Genomic DNA, 27210 nt, shown 5'->3' with positions numbered 1-27210 from the left:
CACTTTACCAATTTGCATGATTCCTACAATTAAAAAACCTGTGTCAATTTTCTATTCTCCAATATTTTACATTAAGAAATTCTACTTAAATGCGTATGTACAAAGATTACTGGATTGTTTATGGAATTAGCAATGATAAATAATTAGCGAAACGAGACTTTTTGATTTTAAAAGCGATCAAAAAGAATTTTCAATAGATCATTAGAAAGTGTAATAACATTAAAATTATTTACAGAGTTGCCTTTCTATATCAACTTTAATTAGACAACATTATATTATTATGTAATTTTGTAAAATAAATCAAACATAATTTAGTTACTCTTCTTCTTTCGATTACGTGTCACGGTATTCAGAAGTCAAGTATGTTTATCTAGTGTGATTTTTCGTATTGGTATATTATGTATATTATGTAAGACCTTGTCCACATGGCGCGTTTTGACTCGCGCGTAAAATCTCGCGCGCATTCCAGGTAGAGCATACATTTTATAACTTTGCACTTTTTACTACACTGATATGCCTCTTTGCCTGATTTCCTCACATAAAATTATATCAAATGATATTCATTCGTATTAATATATGTAGAATTAAATAAATAAATCGATAATATATTATGTAGTATGTAAAAAATTATTTTAAAAACATCATTACATAATTTTCGTACTAGAGACGGAGTAAAAAGTTATGAAGTGGAAACTCTGTATACCACAGCTGCAAATGTGATATAAAATACACTAATACAATATGGAAATGAGCGTTGATTTAAAAATTGATCACTATTACGATGGATAGAGCTAATTTTTCCAATACTATTTCATAATGTCATATTTACGGACTCGAAAATACTCAGTATCTATAGGTATATAGGCATGGTTCCTTTCACAGAATAGATTAATAAAATTCAGATAGGCTATACCCCAATACATTACACTTTTAAGCAAGGTTTTGAATGTGTGAGTGTCCCACGAAAATGAAACATACAATATAATAATAGATGTGCAATACTGTGGGTTGCAACCTTTAAATACACCAATATTGATTGAGCGTTAGTGCATACGGCGGAGCAGTTGTCAGAATGAAAGACAAGCGTATTCTTACATGTGTGTTTATCCCATATTCTTCCATACTCGAAATCGGTTACCTGTTACTCCACATCCGTTAGGTATTTCAGTTCCCATTAATTCTGTGTTCCCTTACACTACCTCAATTGAATAAAATGTTTGGAAGTGTCATTTTTATACCATACATAATATACCTACCATTTAAATTGTAAGTTGTACGATGAGGCATTGAATTATCAAGCTATTAAGAGATTAACTGTCACTTATCGATGTAGCACTTAAATAAAGAGATGGAGTATTTTTTTATATACCTTTATGAATACGACTAAATGGTTTGCCACGAGGGAATTTAAGGCAATTACAAGAATCTAGAATCCTGAATCTACTGTGCTACGTATTATGCTATTTTGTTCTAGCTAGAGACAAACCGTTTTTGATTGATTTATTCTGCGGACTTGCTGTCACTATTTAGTTGGGATGCCATCTTCGGTGCAATATGTCGCAAGAGTGTGGCGCCACATATCGTACCAATTGGAAGTCGCTTTATGATCAAAAGTAACGAGCATCAAACCGAAACGGCGCACTTAATGACTCGGAAGCGATATCATGATGATGATGTAAAAATGATGCGTTCCAGGTCTGATGGCAGGCGGCTGCAGCTCGCGAACGCGCCGGGTGTTTTCGCGCGGTAGCGTTTGTCGTCAGAAATTCGCGAACGTATTATAGTTCGGTATTATGGCAGTTTGACAGTGTGAATTGGGTTTATATAGATCGAACGAAAGTTATGTCCAATATGAATAATACAAGTTGTATTCTAAATATAAGTGAGCACTTTAGATCTTTATTTCGTAACGTATACTGAATAGAAATATCTTCTATAAAGTTACTTAAACTTCACTTTAACGTTACTAAGTTAGTTAAAGTACTTAATGTTTCAACATGTTTGTCAAACTTTTTCCATGTTGTCATGTCAAAATATACGCATCGCAGAGAAAGATCAATCATAGCAGGGCTCGAAATGGACCGGAACGCATCGGAGCGCCGTTCTGGTTCGTGAAATCTGTAAAGTTATCGCTCCGTCTCACGGACAAAATAATTTGAGGGTCTGAGCTAGATATGCCATATAAAGATATAACAAAAAATCTAGCACACTTATGTTTATAAAATACGCATAAAATTTGATAACCTTGTTAATATCTTCAGAAAATTTTCGAGCGCTCCGGTTCGTAAACTTTTCGATTTCGAGCGCTGATTTATAGAATAGATGAGCGGTATTTTTATCGCGAAAACGATGAAAAAAATCGAGTTTCAAAAAAAGGCGCGAATTGTTGATCACCTTACTTGTTTCAATATATATATTTTTTTACTACATAATCATTGTCAATAATTATTTATTTATTGAATTAGCATTTACGTGGTAGAATTTAATTTTGGAAAATGGACGAAGGTGATGGGTTAAGTAATTAAATTTAGTGCGAAATTCACAACAATTAAATATTTCAGTTTGATAATTTGCTGCGGTTTTTTATAATTGAATATTATTCTAGTGTTCTCAGGAATAAAGTGATTAGAAACTAATTTATTCAAGTAAACAATATAATATTTAATAACTTGCTTGAAAATAATACGGTTTCCAAAATAAAAAGCATTATTTCTGAAAAGTTACTCGAGTAAAAGAGAGGAAGGATACCGTAGAAACAGATATTAATCTTTGTAGTTTCGATAATGGTGCGTCGACCGAAATACTTATCAACTTATAAACCAACCTGTAGAATATATATTATCGTTTTGGTTTGTGAGTTAGTTTAATTTCTTTTGTTACTTGTTAAAGCTGAATCTAAAGTTGTAGGGGCGACGAACTGACGTATTCAAATTTACGATTCCTTAACTTCAGGGACAATATTATTATCATGTAGGCCTCTATAGGTATCGATATAAACAAAAAAACACGTGAATTTGAGTTAGTGCTTTTTAATGCGCGATCTACAGAATAAGATGCGATTGTTCTAGCCTCCAATCTACTTTGGGCATTAAATGTATTTTTTTTCAACGAGAACAGTACTTTTGATATTGCTGTATCTAACAGACATACTATGCAATAATAGGATGTGTACAATTTGTTCAACACAATGACATAACCAAAATATGTATTTGTATATACCTATGAGCATTTCAAGATGATAGAAATTGCACTTGTCTGTCTGTCAGCATTAGATAGAAGCTTTTGCGAGACTATTTGTAAGCCAGTGATCGGCAACAGTTTATTAAAGACAGTGGCCAAAGAAATATGACTGTCTCAAAAACAATCATTTCCAGTTAACTTTCCCGATACTTCACAATGACTTTTATCTAAATCAATAGTAAAGTCTGTAAATAAAAAGATAATTTAATTGAATTACTGATTATTTATAGTCTGCAAAAGTGGTCATATTTTGCGAATGACAAATAGAAAAGTATTAACATATTTAAGAGTTTAAATAATGGAAGGATTGTAATAAAATTTTATGCTTATTGAAGAATTCCTGTATATCAAAAGACAATAATTGAAAATTAATGAATAATGCATCTTTTTAAAAATCAAATTAATATTATGGGATTACTAATGCAGTTAGTTGACATCTACTGCCGTAGACTAAACCGTTCATTGTCATTTGTCATCACCCTATGCTAGTGTAATGCAGATGTTGCAAAATGAACTAAAAATCTTACACAATAATTTTGAACAAGTGTTACAGAATCAATAATTCTGATAGTGAGAGGAATGAATCCATTTAATTTGTATAGAAATAATTAATTAATATATTACACCATTATATGGATATATTAGAGTATTGGATACAATTAGTGACTTCAATTCGAAACCAAATATGTCATATTGTAATGGAATACTGAGAGAATGTTTTTTTCAATGTATACGTGTTTGACAACTGTAAAGCAATTGATAAATTACATAAAATCATTTTGATGGCATCAAAAAGATGTTTGATACGTTTTACAATATAACGAAAGACGAAAAGGCATTCTTTATAATAAAAATATCTGGAAAACTTAATTACGAAGTCTAGATATTGCTACATCTTTATAAGACTAAGCAGGTTTTTTTCGTAAACTGCGATAACTTACTTATGTCGTTATTAACGATACAATAATTGATTCGTGAACGATGGTAATAAAACATCATCTACATATGAACGTTAATTATTTTAAATATAACATTTTAAAGTGATTACTATTGTACTACACTGTTCAATTATCACTATAAATTATGTTCACGATAGATTTTATGCACGTAAAGAATTAATATAGGTACGCTTAAAACACACTATTGTAAATTGATTGTTTGAACGGTAATTATTTGTAATAATTAGCAATAAATAATAATATGTAAGTATGTGTTGCAATTTGTACTATAACAATAAACACATGATTATGAGTTATGACGTTATACTATGTGAAACATTTCTAACAATGAGATGTTAACAGTCAAGTAATAATACAAATTTAGTACCTACTTGAGATCTTCGAAAAAAACGTATTTTTAATAGAATAATAATATGTAGTTAAGTATACTTATTTATATATATTTTTTATATGAAAATCAAAGAGGTAAGTCGATAATTATTGAGATATTCAATATAAGTGACTACTTTTGAATGTCTCAACTCAATCAATGAAATCAAACGAAAGTAGCAATAATAACTATTGAAATATTTTAAATATTATAACCATTTTCGTATATAATCTTATTAATAGACTTACCTCTTTCTGGTTACGGCACACGTGTCAACTGTAATAAATATTTTGATATAGGTACATCCCTACCAGAGAAAAATAAATTAATACTATTTTATTTATTTATGACTGTATTGCATTGTGGGATAGATACAAACGTATTTTTGTTATTTTTTTATATGATCATAAAAATGTGATGACGTGTAATGTCACCTATTATTTTTTATCAGTTTTGTTTTCCTATATACTGATTTTATAAAAAAAGGATATAGTGAATGTCATATAACTGAAGAGTTATATAAATTTTCATTAAAAAAAATAAATGATGTATGAATGATAGAAAATGATTACGTCTTACGGTATACACAAGTTTATTGAACGAAATATATATCACGATAAAAATAAATGCGTTAAAAGATGTTTTCAAAAGTTATCGCGTTGTTCTACGGATTTTTATGTCGAGTTGTCACGTTATACGTTAGAAAAGTCGAATATAAGTACATATTATATGGTCATTAATACGATGAATGCGATTCCAGCTGTGAGATTAGTATTTATAATATCAAGAGAGCAGCATCAGGCAAGCGGTTTGAAGACAGTTAAGCGACAAGGACAAGAGCACAGTAGTTAAACAGAAAGAAATCGCAGAGTGGCCGATCCGAAACTTCAGATAAATCTTGACGTGTGAGAATAATCTTTTCAAGATGGGTATATGCAGGTTTTTTATTAGGTGAGGCGGTTGAGACAAGCGGCGGCGGTACTGATAATATACTCTTCAAATCTGTCACATTGGTTTATCATCCACAACTCTAAATCCACATTTGAAAACCTTTCCTTTCTATTGACTCTAATTTCATTATACGAAGGAAAACAGCATTTTGCAACATTTATTTTTTTATAAAAAAATGCTAAACAAATAAATGGCCCAAGATGATATCCTTGCGGCGCACCATTTTTTTTTAAATTTTGCTGTTTTTTTACATTACATAAAATATGGTTCTAAGGGATAAAGCTGATGTAAATAGTTATTAAATGTATGTTAAAAACGAAAGTGTGCAATACATTACAGTTAAGTTTAGTAAAATCTAGAGAAATCTTACCATGAATCGCCATTCGTTAGGGTATCCATACCATTATAACTTTAGATGAGTATATGGACGAAGTGTTCGCTATTATTGATGGAAAATATCGAATTTTGTTTACAAATTGGTCTTAAACTATGTAAAACATTATATATGAGCGACTGAAAATGGTAGTTTACAGGATGGAGCTAAAGACATGACACGAGAATTGTGAAACAATCCTGCAGATATTATTATGGAGTAAGAAATACTTCTAAATGCAAACATACTATGGATCAAGAAATGTCATTGGTATGACTGAAGGAATAATTTCCAAAAATGTTTTGTAGTTTGTTATGAAACGTTGACCAAAGAGACAAAAAAGGTGCCGATTTAGAGATACCTATCAAATATTTTCCTAATTATTACGTTATTACGCCACTGTTTGATCATAGCTGCTCTTCACGTGACTAATAGCTATGTTGTACGCCGTTTTTTAGATTTATCTGTCGTTTCAGAAGAGGCCACTCTACGTATAAGTGAGCCTCCTACCTTTCTTGGGGATGAGAGACTTCAGCATCATGACTGCGCCATCATCGCACGCCCAAGCGTGCATCTTCCTGTAGCTATCCCTTCCCTTCTCAGTCAGCTTGTCCCAGGGCTTCGGTTTGGACAGCAGTTCAGAGACAGTCCCTTGCGAGAGTCCCAGAACGTATTTGGCAAAAAGTCTTTGTCCAATATTATGGACACTAAGGAGTTCTCTTACTCTTCTTGATATATGTAAGGTATCTAGGGCTTGCGTGGCATATCTGTCCATATTGTATCTCAACATTTCTTGCAAGCGTGCTTCCATTGGATCTCCTTTTGGTATTAATGAGTCTCCTAATCTTCCTACTAATGCGCCAGGTGGAAGAGGTCCAGGGTCATCAGCGAAGCGAAATTGACTGCGGAGTTCATCGAATGGAAAGGGACTTCCTCCGTGGTTGTGGTTCAGGTGTGTCGTATTGTTATTGGTAGGTCGCGGTGGGCTCGGAGACTGTGGCACTGGTTCTTCACCTCCGCCTGCAAAACCGAAACACGGCCGCTGTTGAAGGTCTGAATGATGGTAGACCGCGTGGCGCGGAGTACGACCCTTGCGGGCCATGGGGTTGTTTGGAGTGAGGGTGAAATAATAATAAACTGAAAGGTGGTTGTGGAACGTAGACCAATCGGTTGATTTATACGCATGTCTGTTCGTTCGTTATATGAAACGTATTTTGCCTAACCAAATGTGATTTTTTTCTCTCCTACAAACTATTAAAAAAAAAATACAAAAATAATTAATTGTTTTGTATAATTTTCAACAATACAATTTCAAAAATATATTTAATAGATTTATTATCACAATAATATCTATTTTGACGTCGTTTTAAAGCAGCTAAATATAATCAAAATGTGCCGAAGTTTTTTTTCTCTATAAATTGAATGTAAACTATATTTTATGTAAAAATACAATAAAGTTATATCTCGACTAATGCGGATATAATCAGTTATACATGTAGTTACTTCTATACTAAATTGAGCTGTAGTTTCCTTGTTCATATTGAAACAAATATTTTATGTTTTAATCACATTTGGATAAGTCTATATCTAAATCAACATATAATAAATAAAGATGAATATATCTCGAGTACCGCCGCACACCTTTTCACACCGACGCGCCACAAGGGTTAAAACTATTCTTAACCCATTGTCGGCAAATAAATTATAAAAAAAGAAGGATATTGGGGGAAAGTAAAAAAAATATTTATAAACCTATGGTTTACGTATACGGGATGGAGTTCTTGAACATTAATGGATAACATTGTCAATGGGTAAAATTTTCAATGATTTCATTTTTGAATACTGTTACACCGTTAGATCTTGTAATATTTTGGGAAATTTAAAAAAAATCGGCGCGATTATAACAAGTTAGAGGAAAATTTCAAGCCAATCAATAGTTATAATGTGAAAAATATATTAAAAAAAAACATTTGATCAGATGAAATGAAAATTAGAGCAAATGTATATAATATTATGAAAACTTACATAATCGAAACGGCATGAAATCGTGAGCTAAGAGCAGAGAACATGCAACAATGGTTAGTGTTATTTATGACAGAAAAATGTTTTTATTATAACTAATGATTTTTGTTACATTTCACATTTTATATCGATGTGATTCGGCATCCGGGATTCAACGGGTCAATTTTCTGATTGGCTCCGGATTCAATCAGTTAAATTCCGATTGTTTTGAAATTGGAATGTTATATTTTCAATTTGCTTAAATTAAGAACAATATTATTATATTTTTAAAAAACATGTTCGATTTTTGAATCATTAAAAAAATAGAACACTCGAAATTAATAAATTTAAAGTTTTCATACAGCAATTTAAAATAAAACAAAAATGAATATATTATAATATAACAAACACCAAATTATGTAAAAAATAATGGTAGTCATTTACCTAGTTTTTTCATGAAAATAATAATAAAATAAAAAATTTAAGTATATATTTTATAATGACTAAATGTTAAGAAAGATAAATATTTATTTGAATATGAAAAAAATAGGGATTTTTAAAAAAAGTAATATCATCATAATTACATACTAACAAGTAAACGCTGAAAAAATATATGTACCTAATTATAACGTTATGTTGAGAGTGCTTGGTAGAAGTGAACATTGATATCGATTAGAAGAATCTACAATGAAAATATTAGTAAAATAATGTTTTAAGGTTGAACATCTTTTGAAAAATGATAGTTATACTAATTTTCGTAAACTAATGGATTGCCTGTACGGATTTGTATTATAGGTATTATCCTATAGTACGTATACATAAATAGGTCATAGTTTTTGCAAGGCATATACACTGCATGTACAAATTAAGAAGGCATACCGCAGTAATGCTTGTATATATCGCTACCGAACCAAGGTTAATTTATGCGAGCTAATCATGCAATTTGTTCCAACTACTACTGTTGGAAAAACGTATAAGAGGGTGTATTTTTTGTAACGTACTTTAAAATTAAAATAAATAAACACATATTTTATGTTTTAACAATTACCATTTTGATAATATGTATCATTTAATATTTTAATATTACGAAAACGAATTAAAATTTTCAGTAAAAATAGTCGAAATTATCAAATTTACATGAAAGTAATTTAAAAAAAATACGTAAGTTTTAAAACTTCCTATTAAATGCAATTGTATATAAATAAAATTAAACTATATAACTATATTCGTATCTATCGCTGATAATCCCGACTTATATTTTTTATGTACCATTTTGAGATCTGTAATTACATAATTCTAATATTAATACTATCGACCGAGGGTACTTGATGGAATCTGAATTTAAATTCTAATGGATTTAAGTTTTAAAATATTCCATTTAAGACTTTTTTTGCTACCCGTGTTTTGCCTAACGGCAGCTTCAGGCAATGTGTGCACTCACCAAAAGGTAAATACACAGTGACAACGAATAGGTAGTTAATTCTAACTTATATAATAAATTAATGCATAAATTAAGGCTTTTAAAGCTTATTTCTGACAAAAAACGATTGATCTAGTTTTATTGGAACGCCATAGAATATTATTGATAAATAAAGACACTTCATGTGTCAAGTTTTATTACTGTAAAACATTTCTTTGCGTAATATATTAATTATTACATAACAAATGTAGGTTCTCTCAGTTAAAGTTAATATTTTAATTGGTTTATTAAATATTAAACGAAGAAAATTAGACATTTTGGGACACACCTTAGACACTAGAGACTCAGTTGCACGTATTTTATTGCACTAATGCTTACTATGTATGGAAGTCTGAATAATAATGATTATAAAATATTAAAAAAAACTGGCAAATTCACGAGTCAGTGCGCTGAATTAAACGGCCTTAAAATTAACAACGGACACCCTAATTACTGCTCTGTTCGTTAGTGAATAATTCATCAATATTTAGGTACGGAGTGTAACAAAAATACAAATTTATTTAACGACAAAGGTAATTCTATATAATCGACTAAGAGTGCTTGATAAAAAAAATATACCGATAGCGCTTCGCCCCTCTGACCATCTTGACAGCCCCTCTCTCCTCAACTCTTAGATACTCACCCATTGTTACAAGCGAAAAACAACGACGCGGACTAATTAAATATTTAAGTTCCATTATCTCGAAAAGAAAATAAAACACACTCATGTTTATTTTGCATTTCTATATGATAACTAGGTATCCGTGAGGAATTTACTAGTGAAGGTTTTAGATTTGGATGCATGATTTATAAACAAATTAGTTGTAAGACCTTCGAAATTTATAGAATTATTGTTTTCATTGCGTTAGCACTATTGTGTACCGAATAATAAAAAACGGGAAATAGGCGAAAATTGTGTGTGTTGTAGATTTTAGCTTATATTTTAATATTATAGAGTAGAGAGTAGATATTGAAATATGCAAGTAACATACCAATTAACATACTAAACGTATTTTTGAATCAAACATCTATTATTTCTAACGCGTTAATTGTCAATTATTAATAGAAAACCGTAGTGCAAAATGGAAAAAAGATCTAACTTGATATACCTATACCTGTGTGCATACAGTACACGTGGAAGAATTAGGCATTGTTTGTTATTAAATAGTGTGTATTACTTTTTGTCATTATTGTTTTTGTCGTTGTATACAAACACTTAGTAACAAATGTTGAAATAGTTATTAATTTGACCATAGTGTCAAACACCCACGATGGTCGCGTGGTTTAACCGCCGGCCTATAGAGTCGAGGGTCCCAGGTTAGAATCCTGGGTCTGGCAAGTACACATATTGTTTTTAAATTTGTTTATGAGTCAGAGTATGGACCTAGAAGGTTGAGCAAGTGCTGACATCCATTTCTCGTAAAAATAAAATCTGTTAATACAAACCTCCACTCTGTGGGGGCCAATATGATCCTGTTAGGATGGAACATGGTCGAAAGAAAAGAAAAATAATGTAATGCATAAACTTGTACAATCTGATGTAATGATGTAAACAAAACAGCGCTGCAGGTGAAATATATTCAAGTGACTTACGAGAAAACCATTTGATTTATCGGGGTTGGCGTTGATTTAGTTTTTTAGCGATACAGAAACCATGATAATATGAGATTTTTTTGTTGAAATAATGGCAAATAATTAGTTAAATTTTTAACGACCGCGTCATGCCTCGTTGCCAGTTTTGTACGAGATGATTTACGATAACTTGCATTTTTATTTCGCATTAAGGTTTTTTGTGCTGATAACTTGGCGGGTCGTGACGGATATTTTTCAAAACTTCACATATTTTTTGAATATCTGTATTTCAATACAATTAGTATGACATTAAAAATGCGATTATCTAAATTTCAATTATCCAGACATGAGTCATCCAGGTCTTATTTCTATTATCTTTGTAAACGATTATAATACTACAGAACAGATTAATAAATATAGCTCAGATTGGCTATACATTTTGAAGCAGGCTTTTAAATGTCCTGCGAAAATGAAACACGCATTATAGACGTGCAATAGTGTGTGTTGCAACCTTCAAATACACCAATATTGAATGAACGTCACTGCATAAACTGAGAGCAGTTGTCAGAACGAAGGACACGCTGAGAATGACGTATTCATTACATGTGTTTACATTTATCCCATTTTCTTCCACACTCGAGATCGGGTTCCTGTTACTCCACACCCGTTAGGTATTTCAGTTCCCATTAATTCTATGTTCCCTCCGGAATATACATTACGTGTACATATCTTATGAAGGCTAACATTTATTATGACGTATTAAATTATGCGTATTATATACCCATGATGGCCGCGCGGCTTAAGCGTCGGCCTACAACGTCGTGGGTCCCAGGTTCGAACCATGGGTCTGGCAAGTACACGTCATATTGTTTTTCAATTTGTGTATGAGTGTTTGAGTCAGGGTATGGACCCAATGATTGAGCAAGTGGCTGACATCCATTTCTCGTAAAAACAAAATCTGTTAGTACAAACCTCTACTCTGTGGAGGCCCACATGATCTTATTAGGATCGGACATGGTCGAAAAAACAAAATAAATGTACCTAACATATATTCAATATATATATGTAACACATATGTAATATATATGCAGATATAATATCGTCACTGTTATGGCAGAAGACACTAATTCGAAAAAATGATATATTGAGTTAGTTATACCAAAATGTTCCTTATTTCGAACTTTACCGTCTGGAAACCTTCTTAATAAATAAACAGTCTTTATTGTAAAGTCATCCTTTTTACGATTACTTAATAAACTCAGATGATAGACCATTTCAAACATTTTAACAACTTCAAAGTCAAATTACTCAAAACTAGTATTCTCCAGTTAGTGTGTTCTGCCAGAACAAAGACGATATATTATATGTTTTTATTAAAGTTGTTAATGATATGATTTAAAATTAATTATTCGTACCATAGCAAGAAAATATTATGTTAGATGTTACGGTCATATTAAAATTATATTATAATTTAATCATTTCGATCATATAAAGCTATAAATGATAATATAATACGAAATAGGGAAAAGTTACTCAATTATCGTTTCCTTTGACGACAAAACAGAGTATTTTCTGATCGAATTATTGTTTTGTGTGTAGGTACCTATGCCGAGTTGACATTTTCTTTTGTAGACGAGGCACAGCGGATCGCTATTGTTTGGAACCATATAAAGATTTGCCCGTATTTAATACTAATCATAATCAACCTTTCGCAGAACAGAAAACGGCGGTGAACGATATAATTTGAGATTCTCAAAGTTTTATTGGTAAAATAGGTACCTACCTACATTAAAACTTGTATTTTATACACTTATGGACAGTGAATCTATTTGGGACATAATGGGACCTGAACCCATAGCCATTGCAACCAGACGACATACTAGTGATTGATTTTACAATTTATTCTAGCGATCGCTCACGATTTCGTCTGCGTGATATACGGAAAGAAACATGAAGTAGATTTAAATACTTAATATATTATTTTTCGGTTTCTAAATGCACGCTTATCTGCCCGCACCTCACCTCATATTGTTGCAAGTTAACAACACGAAATTTGTTCGTTGTTTCTTTATATCTTTTCATGGTATGTTAAATGTTATAAAATTTTTTATTTAAATTAAAGCAATAGAAGAATATCTAAGTAGAGATGGGATTTCAACTCAATACTTATATTTCGTTGGACTGCTTGCTATGCCAAGATTGTATTACACAGGGAGTCGGTTTTGGGAAGCCCCCTTATAACAGTCTTGCTTATGTGATAAACGTCAATCTATTATTGTTAATAATATATCAATAATTCTGTTGCCAGGTCTTTGATATTTTACGCTTTGATTTGTTTTGCATTTAATTTGTGATACCTACGCAAAGTGTTTTAAAGGTTCAAATACTTTCTTTCAAATCATCTGGCTCATCTGTTTCAAGTAAAATCGCCACTGTATAAGTACAATCTGTCCCAAATATTGATATTCCCTATAATGGAAAACTCTCTACCTCGCTGGCGTGTACCTATTATTTATAATTCAATTTCTGCAACTGTCAACACCAGACCTTACGTTGCGACGGTATTGTTTAACTATTCAAAAATACAGATTATCCAATAACATTTCTAAGTATCTATTATTTCATTTCAATGAAAACTGAAGGCATACTTATTGATTGATATTACGTTAAACTTGCGGCTGTCATCGGATTACTGTAACCCAGATTTCAATTATAATATTATTTATTAACTAATACTTTTTCACGTACAATCAGTCAGTAACTATATATACTACGATTTCGTAATGTTATGAGATAGTGAATCTGCAATTTCATAACATTACAAATTAATATTATTTCATAATAATTTCAACATATTATTTCATAGTGCGCCTGTCAATAAATAGCGGGTCAGAATCGACTGGTTATAAGTTTCCTTTAAAGACACATCGCACCGAATTACCCTTATATTTATTATATTGCATTGCATGTAGGTACCATTGTAGTTATTTGAAGCATTAAATAAATTCTCGCCTTCTCCATCATCACGAACGACTACTACAGTCTTTCATCTGTTATACCTATCCTCCGTTTACAAATTAATCAATATTACCTATGTCATTTCAAGTAAATATATTGATTTTAATTGAGTTAGAATGTGTAAATATTTTTGTTGGGTTTCATAATATTTCTTTACCAAGCACTCTTAATACTAAAACAAAGTACACCTACCGTTTAAAATAAATCTCTATGGTAACCGTATAAAACTAATTATAATAATTACAAAATTACATTTAAATTAAAGTTTACCTATGTAATTGTAATGCCCTATTTTCTATTGATTTAAAAAAAAAACTATAAATAAAATTAAATTAAATAAAAAAAACTTGGGAATTTTGGAGAGGTATGATATTCAGTCAGAAATTTGATTGTTAACAAACGACACTCAACATGCAAATCATTTTATATCTAATTAATAGTTTTATTTTTCGAACAATAAAATACTAGTCAATAAAAATTGAATATATGTTCTAGTACTTTTAATTTATTATTTTTGTACATGAAATAAAAAAAATAACATACGAAACGCGTTATGATAAAATGTTTTTTAATAATTTTACAAAGACTGCTTTAGATATTGGTGGGTAATTTAAAAAAAATCGATGATTAAAACGTTGACAATATACGTTTTAAAAATAAATAGTATGTATTTGCTTCACAATCTAATAAATCATATGATTCTAGACACATAATTATATGTAACAAAGGTTAGGTTAAATGCGTTATTGATAATTGATTTTAACTATTTTTATTATTTAATAAAGAAATTTTAAATAATTAATTGTCTAATTACTTTTACTAATTAATGACTAAGTACAGTTGGGTTAAAATAATTAATGTGTGACTTTTATATTGGTAAGTATGTGTAATTTAACCCTTTTACTACTGTGTCATCGATTATCAGTCAGAGCAAACACCTTTATAAACCGCCAGCCGCAAAAGTGTGTGAAATCCAGAAAGTAAAATAGGAAACACCACAACGGCGGCGGATAGACCAAAGATAGTTGTTCAAAAGCCTTCAAAAGCAGTGCCAAGAAAGCCCTGGGGCCAAATTATTGCTGACAAAGCCATTATTGGAAACACACCTGAGTTTCGTCTGTCGCAGTGGGACTGGAGAGTCGGGTGGAGCTGCTCTCTCTCGACGGATTCCTCGCGGCTGGTGTCCAGTTCTCTGAGAGGTGCTGGTGATGGAGGTGGCGGCAGGGATGGGGGTGGTTGGGAGAGGGGTGGCTGGATGAGGGCAGCTGGGTGCTGCGGGGGGAGGGAGTCGGTTTGGGACAGAGCCTTCGATCGTTCGATGAGCATCTGTTGGAATTGCTTGTTTTCGCTGGCAGCTGAGATGTCCACTGAACGTAGTATGCTGTAAAAGAATAAAACATTTGTTTTAGTATTTTAATCAAATAGTTAACTAGTTAAATAGTTATTATCATTTTGCCTAACGTTAACAGTTATTTAAAAAAAACTTAAACAACTAGCAAATTAATTTTAATCTCTACAAACCATGTGACATGCGGCCCGCGGGCCAATATCAATTAAAAATACTTGATGTTCAAATTTTTCTAATAACCAGAATATTCTAAATAAATCATTAATATAATACAAGTTAAAAAAAAGCCACTATTGGAAGAATATTGTTGTAAAAATAATGATAGTTTCGGATTTGATAGCGGCTACCAAATTAGTTATCCAGTTAAATCAAAATAAATAGCGCTAAAATGGAATGACTTTATTTGGGGTTATAACATAGTGTTTTTGATACGTGTATATGTGACAAGCTGCCAAAAAACATATTATATTACAATTAAATGAACTAGGCTAAAATTTGTATATTAGTATGTGACTTACATAACGCGACATTTTGAGATACATATAGCGTTAAGTACAATTACTTATAAAACGCTATAATTCGAGATAGCAATAAAAATAAATATATTAATATTGTTATTCTGTTACGTCATATAATTTCGAATATGGACGAAAAAAATTACAAATCCGATCAAAAAATCGGCACCTCCCCGTCATAGCTGAATGCATTAAATTTTAAAAACTGCTCCACACTTCCGCGCGGAGTTCCCGCCAAAATCCAATCGCGGGGAGGCATTGTAAAAAAAACGTAAACATGGCGACGCAAAAAGTCGCGCAGCAGGTAAAGAGACGGTAAAAATGTGTAAAACGGCCCGAGTGTTTATATTAAAAATTAACGTCGCCGGCGCGGGGGAGCATTAAACCAATATCGGTTCCGGCGATGCGCGGTAGGTGCACTCGGGGGGTTAGCAAAGTGATGTGAAGAGATGCAGTATGTACCTACAGTGTTAGCGAATAGTATATGCCACAGTTGAGATTCTTTTGGAAGGCGGTGGATTATAAAATTTATCACTAACATCTCAACCACTCTCGATCCACTACTGTCACCGATCTTTGTACGTATGTAATTCGCCGTAGCACCGTGAAATGTTGTATCGGAAATATATGGGCGTATATTAAAGACCGTCCAACCTCTTTAGGTTGTATAGTACTGACATAAAATTCATGTTTTAAATAAAACACGGTTCTTGTCGGTTTACACTTTACAGGAAGCCAGCAGCAGACAAACTCTTAATAATTACAAGATAAAAAGAAATTTTTATATACAACGTTTTTAAATTTTCTGTTCAATTTACTCTGCTTAAACGATCAAAAAAAATGTACTTAATAGAAATAATACTGAAATGTCATTTTGACAGGACCTGCTAGGACTCCAGACCCCTAACAACCAATAATAGTGGATTGGATTACGGATTTCTTCCGAATTAACTTTTCATACAAAACAGAATTAACTGAAAATGAATTCAATTCTACTTAAAGATGGCTAAAAGTATTAAAATAATGCATTGGCATCGTGTTCTGATATATTCTAAACGTTTAAAATGTCTAGCTAGTCGGGAAGTTAGTTAAAAATCGATTGCAAGATGTATACCGGATAAACAACCACCGGACAAAAATAAGAATACGAGCTAATAAAAACGTTGTAAAATAGCCAAATACTGGATTATTTGTTAGGTTAGGGTTAGGTTTTCATTCTTGATTTCATGAATCAGCTATGAAAATTGAATTAATATTCATATTGAATCTAATAAAATTGGAGACCGTATAGTATGCGGTTATCTCTTTCCGATACACGTCCGCTCATGGCGAACTGTACCACGGTGAAATGTTTTACGTATAACTTACGTGTAACCCTTTTATTTCAGTCGGCTTCAGTAAATAGTAGGTTATATTGAAACTCTTTTGATACATCTTTCGTTCACGACAATGTACATAACTAAATAAATATGTAGTTTATCGTAGTATAAAATTTTCAGAACTGCAAATACGGGCTAGGAAGTATCACTTCTACATTATCAAATAAGCGCGACGTCTAGACATATGCATTATAAACAAAAACATAGTTTACATATTTAGCGTGATATAAAAGAAATTATAAAAACAAACATCCCCTAATAAGGGAAGTTTACTTCCGTCGCGATATCATCCCTGAGAAGTCACCGCAAGTCGGTAAATAACAAAAATGTATCAATGGGCCTTCGTTGTTCCCCGAATGTATATTTCCTATGAATCGTCCTTCTACGAAATCCTAAGCTATATCCGTTAAACTTGGATCACAATGGAAAAGGATCTATGTAACATGAAATGACAAGTGGTTTTTGATGAAAATGCGCGCCAAAAAGGTTGAGAAAATTAAATAATCAACTGTTCCAAAATTGCACTTAACCTAAAAGAATCATTTGGCTTATGTTTTTAATACCTAAGGGCTGCTAGCAAATAAGGCTCATAAAAAGTATGCAAGAATAGTTATTAAATTTAAGGGATTCTTATACAAACGTAGAAATTGTAATTAATTTTCAGTAACTACTTTAAAATTCAGGATTGAATATAATTGATACAATACGAAAATAAATAACCCTCATCTATGACGATGCTGTATTTAGATTTAATAATTATAGGTTTACATTTTTGTATCCATGGTGGAGTCGTGGAAGAATATCCGCTTCCAAAACCGTGAAATACACGTCTAGCAAAAATTAACGTCACGTTTTTCAAAGTGTGTTTGAATTAGAATAATGATCGAAATGGTTAGGTGAATGCTTAACAACTAATCTAAAGTGGAGGTTCAAAAGTCTCACTTACAAGTGATAAAAGTAATTTTTACCATAAATTTAAAGTGTCAATTGGCTAATTTTTATGTTATAAAACTCATATTATAATATACCATATTGGTAAAAAATAGATTATTATAGAGTTAACAAGTACCTTTTATTCAATTGTATACACAGAGCATTTATTCTTTGGTTAGAATTTTTGAATTTCGTTCTATTAAAAACAAAAGTTACACGGTTTTTACTATGTCCTGAAAAAAATTGAAAGACAAGAGAAATGAAAGGAGATATGAGGCGTCTAATTACAAAAAGCGACAAGTCCACAATTCAATATTTTCGGGAAACAACGTTTTTATGTTTCAAGCTTCAATTATTTGTTATAACGTGAGATTATGTTTTCCGTTGTATTCTATGTCGAAATTAGAACCACATGGCAATTTGTTTCAACCGATAAACTCTTAAATGTAATAAATATAGACAAAATAAAATTGGACGTAGCGCTACTAGTACCTCACTTTTTAATTTATTCCGCATAAGGCACATATTTCCGTGGCACTGCCATGAGTTTACCAGATGCTACAGCATGGAAGACGTCCTTTTCAATATTGAACGTTCCTTTATTGGTTGACTTAAACACGCGCGAAATCAACCAAACTTTAAATAACGTGAAACACGGCGCTTTTTGTAATAAATCGAGACTTCTAATTTTTTTTCGTAGGGTTATGTCGCGTTTTGGAATATATAGATCAATGCATATTGTGTAAAATTATACAAAGAATACGTGCGTATTTTTTTCTTGACTTTGACCAAATGTGGACTTATCGCTTTTTGGAATTAGACGCCTCATATGATAACTTGATTATTTTAATATAAAATAGTAAATCATTTTTTAAGTTACGCCACTTTTCCAATTAACAACAGAGTGTAGACCGCAATTTTTCCATTATACAACCTAACCAGTATGCCACATGATAATCGAGTGCCAATTTTTACAACAGCCGCCCCAATATAATGCATTATCTAGTGGCGTAGACTTTGCAAAACACTTGCTGCTACATACTTTTATAAAACTGATCCGGAACAATACCGCTTTGGCCGAAGCACTCTAATACTTGAATGGGCGAACGTAGAGGTGTCTACGCGAATCGTAGCACCTACATATTGACGTCAGCTGAACCAAAATTAGTTGAAGAATATTTGAATTAATTTTTGACGTTTATGTTTTTTAATATATTGGTAACATTTTCTTGTTTTAGTCAATTAAATTAAATTAAAATGTGTAATATGTATTCATAATTCAACGAAAACAAATAAGTACTTATAAATGAAAAAGTGTATACAATTTTGTCGCATCACCCAAAACATACTAAAACTATTATAGTTAGGTTTAGGCAGGGATTAATCGATTTTAAAAACTAACTAATATCATCAGTAAATTGTAGTCTTAGTTCAATAAAAACAAATACGTATGACTAACAAAGTTTATTATGCGCTATGTATATCGGATCATAATAGCCTACCTCCACCCTTCGCTACTGCAAGATACACAAAACGGTTTCAGGGTCAAACTAAATTACTGAAAATGAATGGCTATGTAAGTCCTAAATTAACCTTACTTTGCAACAAAATGTCGGAAATTGCTCCCATAATCTGCACCTACCCAAGTTCGAATATTAAACTCTGGTGATCGTCTTTCGATTTTCTTAATAACTGGTATGAAATCAATCTGGTTTACATACTGATAACTTATAGTCTCTTTCAACTCTTAGAGATCCCGTAATAGATGACTGCAGTGGTCACCGAAATACTATTTACGTCGTCCAGCGATTTTCTGATAACAAAGTAGCAATTATTGGCACACTGCTAAAGGATTTGGAAACTTGATCCACTGGTTCAGAGGTGCAGTGCTCTGATCACTGCTCTACAGTGGGCGCTAAGAATATGTATACAAATAATCACTGACTTGTGAGAAATAAGTTTGTCTGATCGTAATATTATGTTTTTTTTATACATTAATTCTATTATAGGGTGTCAGTCAGTTTGGATTCTGTGAATCGGATATCGGCTCGGTAGGCGGCGCCTTTCAGTCGAAAATAGCTCAAAGAATGCCGCCCGCCTTGCAATCCGCCTACCCCTAGATAACAAAGTCATATAAACAAACAAACATCAATAAAACTGATGTTTTTTGAAGTTAGTTTTTATATGGACATACAAAATAGATATTTAAGTACGCTAATGATTCGTCTCCGAGAGAATTTGATAATTTTGTTTTTTAGTAATTGAATTCAGACAACAATCAACAACCAAATTTGAGTGTTAGCTGTCTTCAGAATTTGAGATATTTTGATCCTTCTTCAGTTATGGTGTACTGAATAGGTCCCTCTTGAATGGTTGGATATATTCCATCTTTAGACTCGACAAGGGGATGACTGTAAGAACAATGAATACAGTTCATTGGACCTTCTTCATCACGTAATATTTTTGCATATGACTACGAAGACCCTTATCAATATCAAGATATTGCTACACAAGCCTATTAACATGTTGAGCAGAAGCGTAATGGTCATTTCTCGTAAAAAAAACTATTAATACGTACATTATAATAAACGGCGCATGCATCTACTAATATATAAAATACAGCAGTAAACAGAGTAATAATACTGCCCTGCTTAGTAAAAATATAGTTATTTGGTTTTAATGAAATGAGAACCTAAGTTTTAAACTACCTTTCTCTTATAGTATGCAGAAAAATATTGGATTGTTTTCCCAATCTCTAAATAAATAGACTTGAGTTCTCATTTCAGTAAAACCAGAAAACACAATATTTTCACTTAACAGCGCAGAATGACTAATGTTACAGTCATGTACAATTGCTACAACAAGAACAAAATACAATTATTTTTCGATGAAATTTTTAAATAAGATAAAAGAAAGAGTATAATGACAGGTATTGAATATGTCAATAGACTTATTATTAGAAAGAGAATGAATTATTGGTATTGAAGAATAAACAGAAGTTTGTTTTTAAAAAATCAACGTGAAAACGGTCGAAATTTTTTGTCTGCCTAGTACGGATACGAGTGATACGACACAGTTTGGAGCAGTCGAAAATCTAATGTCACTATTCAGTAGAATTTGAGTGAACCCATGACCTACCCAATATTTTTTTATCTATGATATAATACGGCCAATGATTTTAATGTCACGGAGACTTGAAGCTTTCGAGATGTGGCTGTATAGACGCATCCTCAAAATTCCTTGGACTGACCGGGTGACAAATGTTGAAGTTATCAATCGAATGGGGAAGGACCGAGAAGTTCTACATAGTATAAAACCCAGGAAACTACAGTACCTCGGCCACATTATGAGAGGACAAAAATACGGCATTCCCCAACTTTTAATTCAAGGAAAGATCAATGGGAAGCGTAGCAGAGGACGGCGCCGCATTTCGTGGCTTAAGAACCTCCGTGATTGGTACGAGTGCAGCTCCACTGAACTGTTCCGGGTAGCAGATGACAAAGATAATATCGCCTTGATGGTGGCCGACCTCTGCTAGGGGATGGCACAATAAGAAGAATGATTTTAAAACGGTGACTAATTGTTCGCGTACAATATATCTGTAAAACATTTTCGAACATTAAAAAAAATTGAAAGAGGTTCGCACAGTTTTACTGAAATATTATTTAAACATGTCAATACAGTATTAAACATGTGAAATGTTTTGTGAATTTGGTTATAACATAACAATATGCTGTGAAATAAACTACTTATTGATTTAATATATCTACAAATTGATTTATTGTATTGTAAATTATGATTTGGTTTTAAATAAATATATATATAATATATGTTTACATGCGAAAATTTATCAGTAACATTGTGTAAAACATTCTAAAGAAAATAATCTATATATTTTTAATTCGGTATATATATGATTATGCGATAACGATACATTGTATTACATATTGGGGGCGGTCCGTTAATTCTAACACGGTTTCACACACGAATTACAAACACACACAAAAATATATTTTTTTGTTAGTAATGGTATCGATTTGAAATTCAGTTATGAATATAAATAAATGTCACACTGTCGTATTATTAATTACTCCATTAATACAATTGTCTCTATGACGATGTCAGGATAGCAATTGATATTGATAATATTTAAATAAATAGATAATATATTTAGGTACATGTGAAAATTTGTCAGTAATATTGCGTAAAATATTCAAAAAAAAAAAATCAATTTATTATTTAAAATTTTTCAATAATAAATTCACTATAAAAAAAAAATATTTATCTTTTTACATATAGTGAACATTACAAATTATTAATTTAAGACGTTCACAACATGCCATTTAGAAACAAAGAAATATTATTAAAACAGAATTATATAAAAAAAAAGAAATAGATCAGTACCTATTAAGTTATTAAACAGTAGAAAAATGTAAATAGAAAAAAATATAAAAATTAGATAGGTACAAGTAAGTACACCGAATGAGTTAAGCAGACCCTATTTTAAGAATTTATAAACAGCGTCTACCAATATACTCATCCTCACGTAGGTGAAATATATCAACATCCGAAGCGATTTGGTTGAACAGAGTTATTGTCCTCCCAATTGGCATCACGAATAGCAGGTTAGTTCTGATACTTGATGACCATAAACTGTATTAAATATTGGAGGCGGTCCGGTACTTCAAACACGGCTTCACACACGATATTTAAAAAAAACATTTTTTGTAAAACCGGGTCTAGGATGATTTGGCACCGGACAACTGGACGCCACGGAGTTCGAAAATAAATATACGTTAGGTACTTATAGGTACTTTAAAAAAAATATTCAATATTATTATTTATATTTCAATGATTATATTATGATTTGATATTTGGTGAGAATGTAAATGTGCAGACGTAAACAATGATTTAATTGTGAATATGTTTAAGTTCCAACGAAAAAAGAGTTTTTTTATTTTATATAAAGCCTTAGGCATGGTAATTCTCAATCCGCGATAAAGAATACATTATGTTAAGAGTAAAATGAATTCAAACTACTAAGTAGTAGATAGAAACTGATTAAAATACGTCGTCTACACGTGTCTACGATAGTGCGGCGTACAATTGTCCGGAGGCCAGTCGTCCCATTCCCGTAAAACCACACTGTTATATTAATTATTACAATACATTGATGAGTCCTTTTCTATGACGATGAATTAATGATGGCAATAAATTGATCTTGTTAATAATATATAGAAGCACGATTTTGGGCGTGGTACGTTTTTTTTGATAGTCTGGAACTGTCTTGAATAAGCTACAAGTTTTATTACAATTTACAATCCAATGAGACTAAAAAAAATACCCCGCAAAAAACAAAACAAAAAACGTCATAAAATCCGTGTTGACACAATTCGATATCAGCACCTGGTATATTATAAAACGGCTGAGGAACATGGAATGGCGGCCGGCGGGACACACAAGGAGAGAGAAGTAGTGTACACTGGCGGAGACTGACTTAACAGTTTGATAACGACCCCATATAAAAACTACCCGAGCTCTGTTTACACGGAAACCTGCTTTAGTTTACTCTAAGAGCGGCACTCAGATTAATAATGTTTCAGTTAGCTGCGATGGTGAATGGTCCCCTTATTCATGAGACGTTAAAATTTGTCAATGTATTTCGTTGTTTTAAGATTAAACATATTTTTTCTGGTTAAAAGCAGGGGTAGACTTTTTTTATATTAACCCATCCGCACACGTACAGTGAATTTAGGATAGATTCGCCTTGAAATCGACTAACTCATTTAGTGCTAACACCGCGACTGGCGCGTTTGGAGTCGTTGGCTATTTGATATAAATAACGTGTTATTTATATGTAGTAATTAAAAGGTAATGCTAACCTTTTAATTACCACATTTAAATAACAAGTTAATTATATCTAATGGCCAACGACTACAAACGCGCCAGTCGCGGTGTTAGCACTAAATGAGTGAAAACTACAACCCGGCGGATTTGGCTCCTTTATCTATTTATAACTAACTACATTTTACATGTTACTGTTGGATATAAATTAACTTAAATTAAATACAGAACATACATAACTTGATTTAATAATATACAAAAACCGATAGCCAATAACAGCGCAATTTGATAAGCATTTCATGTATGACCTACTAGCTCGTAGCATAATTGGTTAATGCACAGTTGGCGAGATACCAGTGGTTATACGGGCTCAAATCCTGTCGGTCATCGTATTTTTTTCAAATATGATTTTTCTAGTGGGTATATCTGAGGTGTTTTAAAGTTATGTAGGTATGTTCAATATATGGAATGTTACATTCTCAAAATCTTGTGAATTATTTATTGAATATAAGAAATGGTGTATTAAAAACTAAATACATTTAAAAAAAATCTTTAACACGCTATTTTAAACTAATAAAAGTTATAATAGTTAGTTCATTCTAACTAATATAATTAACAATTGGTGACAGCCATTTTCTCTACATATTAGATCCATGCTTTGGATTAAAATATTTATCGATTAAACAATACATCCTGAACTTGTTAGATGGTGGTTTCGAGCCGGTAATCCACGATTCTAACCCTCCTATGGTCCAATGATCACAGCTAATCCAGTGGCGATTTTAGGATAGATTAGGTAGATGTGCAAGGTCTTCATATAAAACACCGAATCGACGTTCTAAGAAGGTTTGATTTATGGCTGTGCGGCAGACAAAATGAGTTTAGATGTGAGAGCCGGCCTATATTAAGACGAAATTATTTGATAGATTGCTACGTTAAAATGAATTGTTACAAACTTAATGTATTACTTTAAAATGGTTTTATTACTAGTGCGTTAATCCTTCAACAATTATTAAAGTTTATTTTTGTTTAAACAGTAGATAAAAAAAAGAAAAAAAAAGATACTGTATGCGTTTGCGTGTACAGTGTTTATTAAAAATCTGATTTTATATACGTCGGGACGGGTTATCGTTGATAACAATATACCAACAGACATCTTGTATATAATATGTATCCTATATTATACGTGTATATGCTGTTTGAATAAATACAATGCATAAGGGTTGATAAGTAAATTAATTTACAGCGTGCAGCAAACAAAAATGGAGATTGATAATGGCGATAAACATGTGTATCATCAGTAAGTAGATAATATTATATTTTAAGTCAGGGCCGTACTTAGATAAAGGCAATATGTGTCTTAGTATAATTCGGTGGTGTTTTGGTAATATTATGTTAAGAGTATTGGGTCACTATAGTATTATATTCCATTTGGTAACTCGATATTTAGATTTCATTTGAAATGCTCAAAACGCTATGGTAAATACTATAATGATATGTGAAAAAACACACCGGTTAGTTTGGTCATAACTTATCATAGTTTAACCATTGATAAGTGACATTAATTTCCTAATTAGTGGAATAATTGACAATCTAATTGTTGTCATATTCTTCTTCAGTTATTTATTTTTAAACGTTTTTTCCATAAAATGAACCGAGATTTATGTAGTCAACTCAAAGCTTAAAATTGCTCTCATGTAAATTCAACATTTTGCAGTTAACAGGTTATGTTCAAACACGATCGAATTTCATTCGAATGGCAATTGTGACTGACTTATTTCACATGTCTCAGTTACGTTACTTTATTTTTTTGTAAATTTATTATTTATTAATATTTATCAAATTGTTATTAAATGTTTAAAAATCTCTGGAACAAACATAAATATATGTACCTACAACGTTAGCTAATGTAGTATTCAAGTTTTTTTTAAAGTGAGCTGCATCGAAAAAAATATATTGACAATTCTATCCACCATAATCATGATACAATATAAACTAATAAATATAGTGAAAGAGTTTAAATTAAAACATATGTACATTATTTAGACCTCAGAAATATCAGAAAAAGTATTCGTGCCATGCGGGACTCGAATTCGCATCCATCAGATTCTAGACGACGTTCTATAATGAATATTACATTCTTAAAACTTGTGTATTTTTAATCTTTTATATTTTTAATCTATACTATTTTAATACAATACAATAAATTTAATGCATGATGATTATGATGATTATTATTTATGATGTTCTAAAGAATTATTCGATTAATAAGCATTTATTTGAAGAATTTTTTGTCGTGATAGTTTATTTAAATTCGACTTTTATTTAAATTTACAATATGCACTATTTGTCAAGGTAGAATTGATTATATTATTAGATTTACATAAATATAAACTTGCGTAGGGCTAAGAAATCCCTAGATACGTATCTGCGTAATACGATGGTATATAGATAATAAACAAGTACGTGTGTTTTATCAAAGCATATATCTGGTAATGATTTAGGTAACCCAACGCGATACCTGTTGTTATATAGCTACGTTTACAATGTTTACATAACAAATATAATGTGACAATCTCAAAGAATGACTCTTTTGATAATGATATCAATTTGATTATGAAGATTTTGTTCTATGACATATACAGGGACTTTGTTAATAGACCATTAGCAATTAATTAATATTTTTTTTTATTAAATTAACAAGTCTATTTTATGCGTTGTTTATTTGATGACATCCTAACTACTTACTGTAAGAACAGGTTAGAAATTGTAGAAGGAAAGGAAAAAAATCATAAACTCTGAAATTCATGTATATATCGAATATTGACTAAAAAATAATAGCACATTATGGTATTAGAGGATAAAAATATGTATGATGTTAGTGATTGAATATTTAGGTAAAATATATCGTCACCTCTATACTACAACTACTCACTGTTTTTGAGATAGCTATTGAATATGATTCTACATTTCATTTTTTACAAAATGATAAAAATAGGTAAGTCAGAAGTTAATAGAATTTTGTGTTTGAAAATATTAGATAACTTTAAAACCATAAATGCATTAAATGAATAAAATATTATATCTACAATATTTTTTCATACAATTGAACATTGTTAAATTGTTGCCAATTAGACAAGCACAATTTTCCATTTTTATTTTAAATAATAATTATAGCCTAAATTTATGTTACCTAATTAGGTAGAGTTTAAATTCCATTTTCTCTGCAATGACCAAATCAGAGTTAT

General features: G+C 31.4%; 1 protein-coding gene across 10 annotated transcripts in view; it reads right to left on the bottom strand.

Moving 5' to 3' along the window:
* ct (homeobox protein, cut) overlaps positions 1-27210 on the bottom strand; it is a 411674-nt gene that overhangs the window by 49192 nt on the left and 335272 nt on the right. For 5 of the 10 annotated variants that reach the window (XM_085950763.1, XM_085950758.1, XM_085950760.1 and 2 more), the window contains one exon: positions 15050-15324. In XM_085950763.1, coding sequence (XP_085806889.1) covers positions 15050-15324 — 275 coding nt within the window. Of the gene's footprint in view, positions 1-6403; positions 6914-7918; positions 7946-15049; positions 15325-27210 lie in introns of all 10 variants that reach the window. The other 5 variants (XM_085950754.1, XM_085950756.1, XM_085950757.1 and 2 more) reach the window with 2 other exon arrangements.

The sequence above is a fragment of the Rhyacophila brunnea genome, unplaced genomic scaffold (genome assembly GCF_057557595.1).
Source record: "Rhyacophila brunnea isolate RB1 unplaced genomic scaffold, BYU_Rbru_1.0 scaffold_23, whole genome shotgun sequence".
In the NCBI taxonomy this organism is placed as follows: Eukaryota; Metazoa; Arthropoda; class Insecta; order Trichoptera; family Rhyacophilidae; genus Rhyacophila; species Rhyacophila brunnea.
This window is presented reverse-complemented; position numbering and strand designations above follow the sequence as displayed.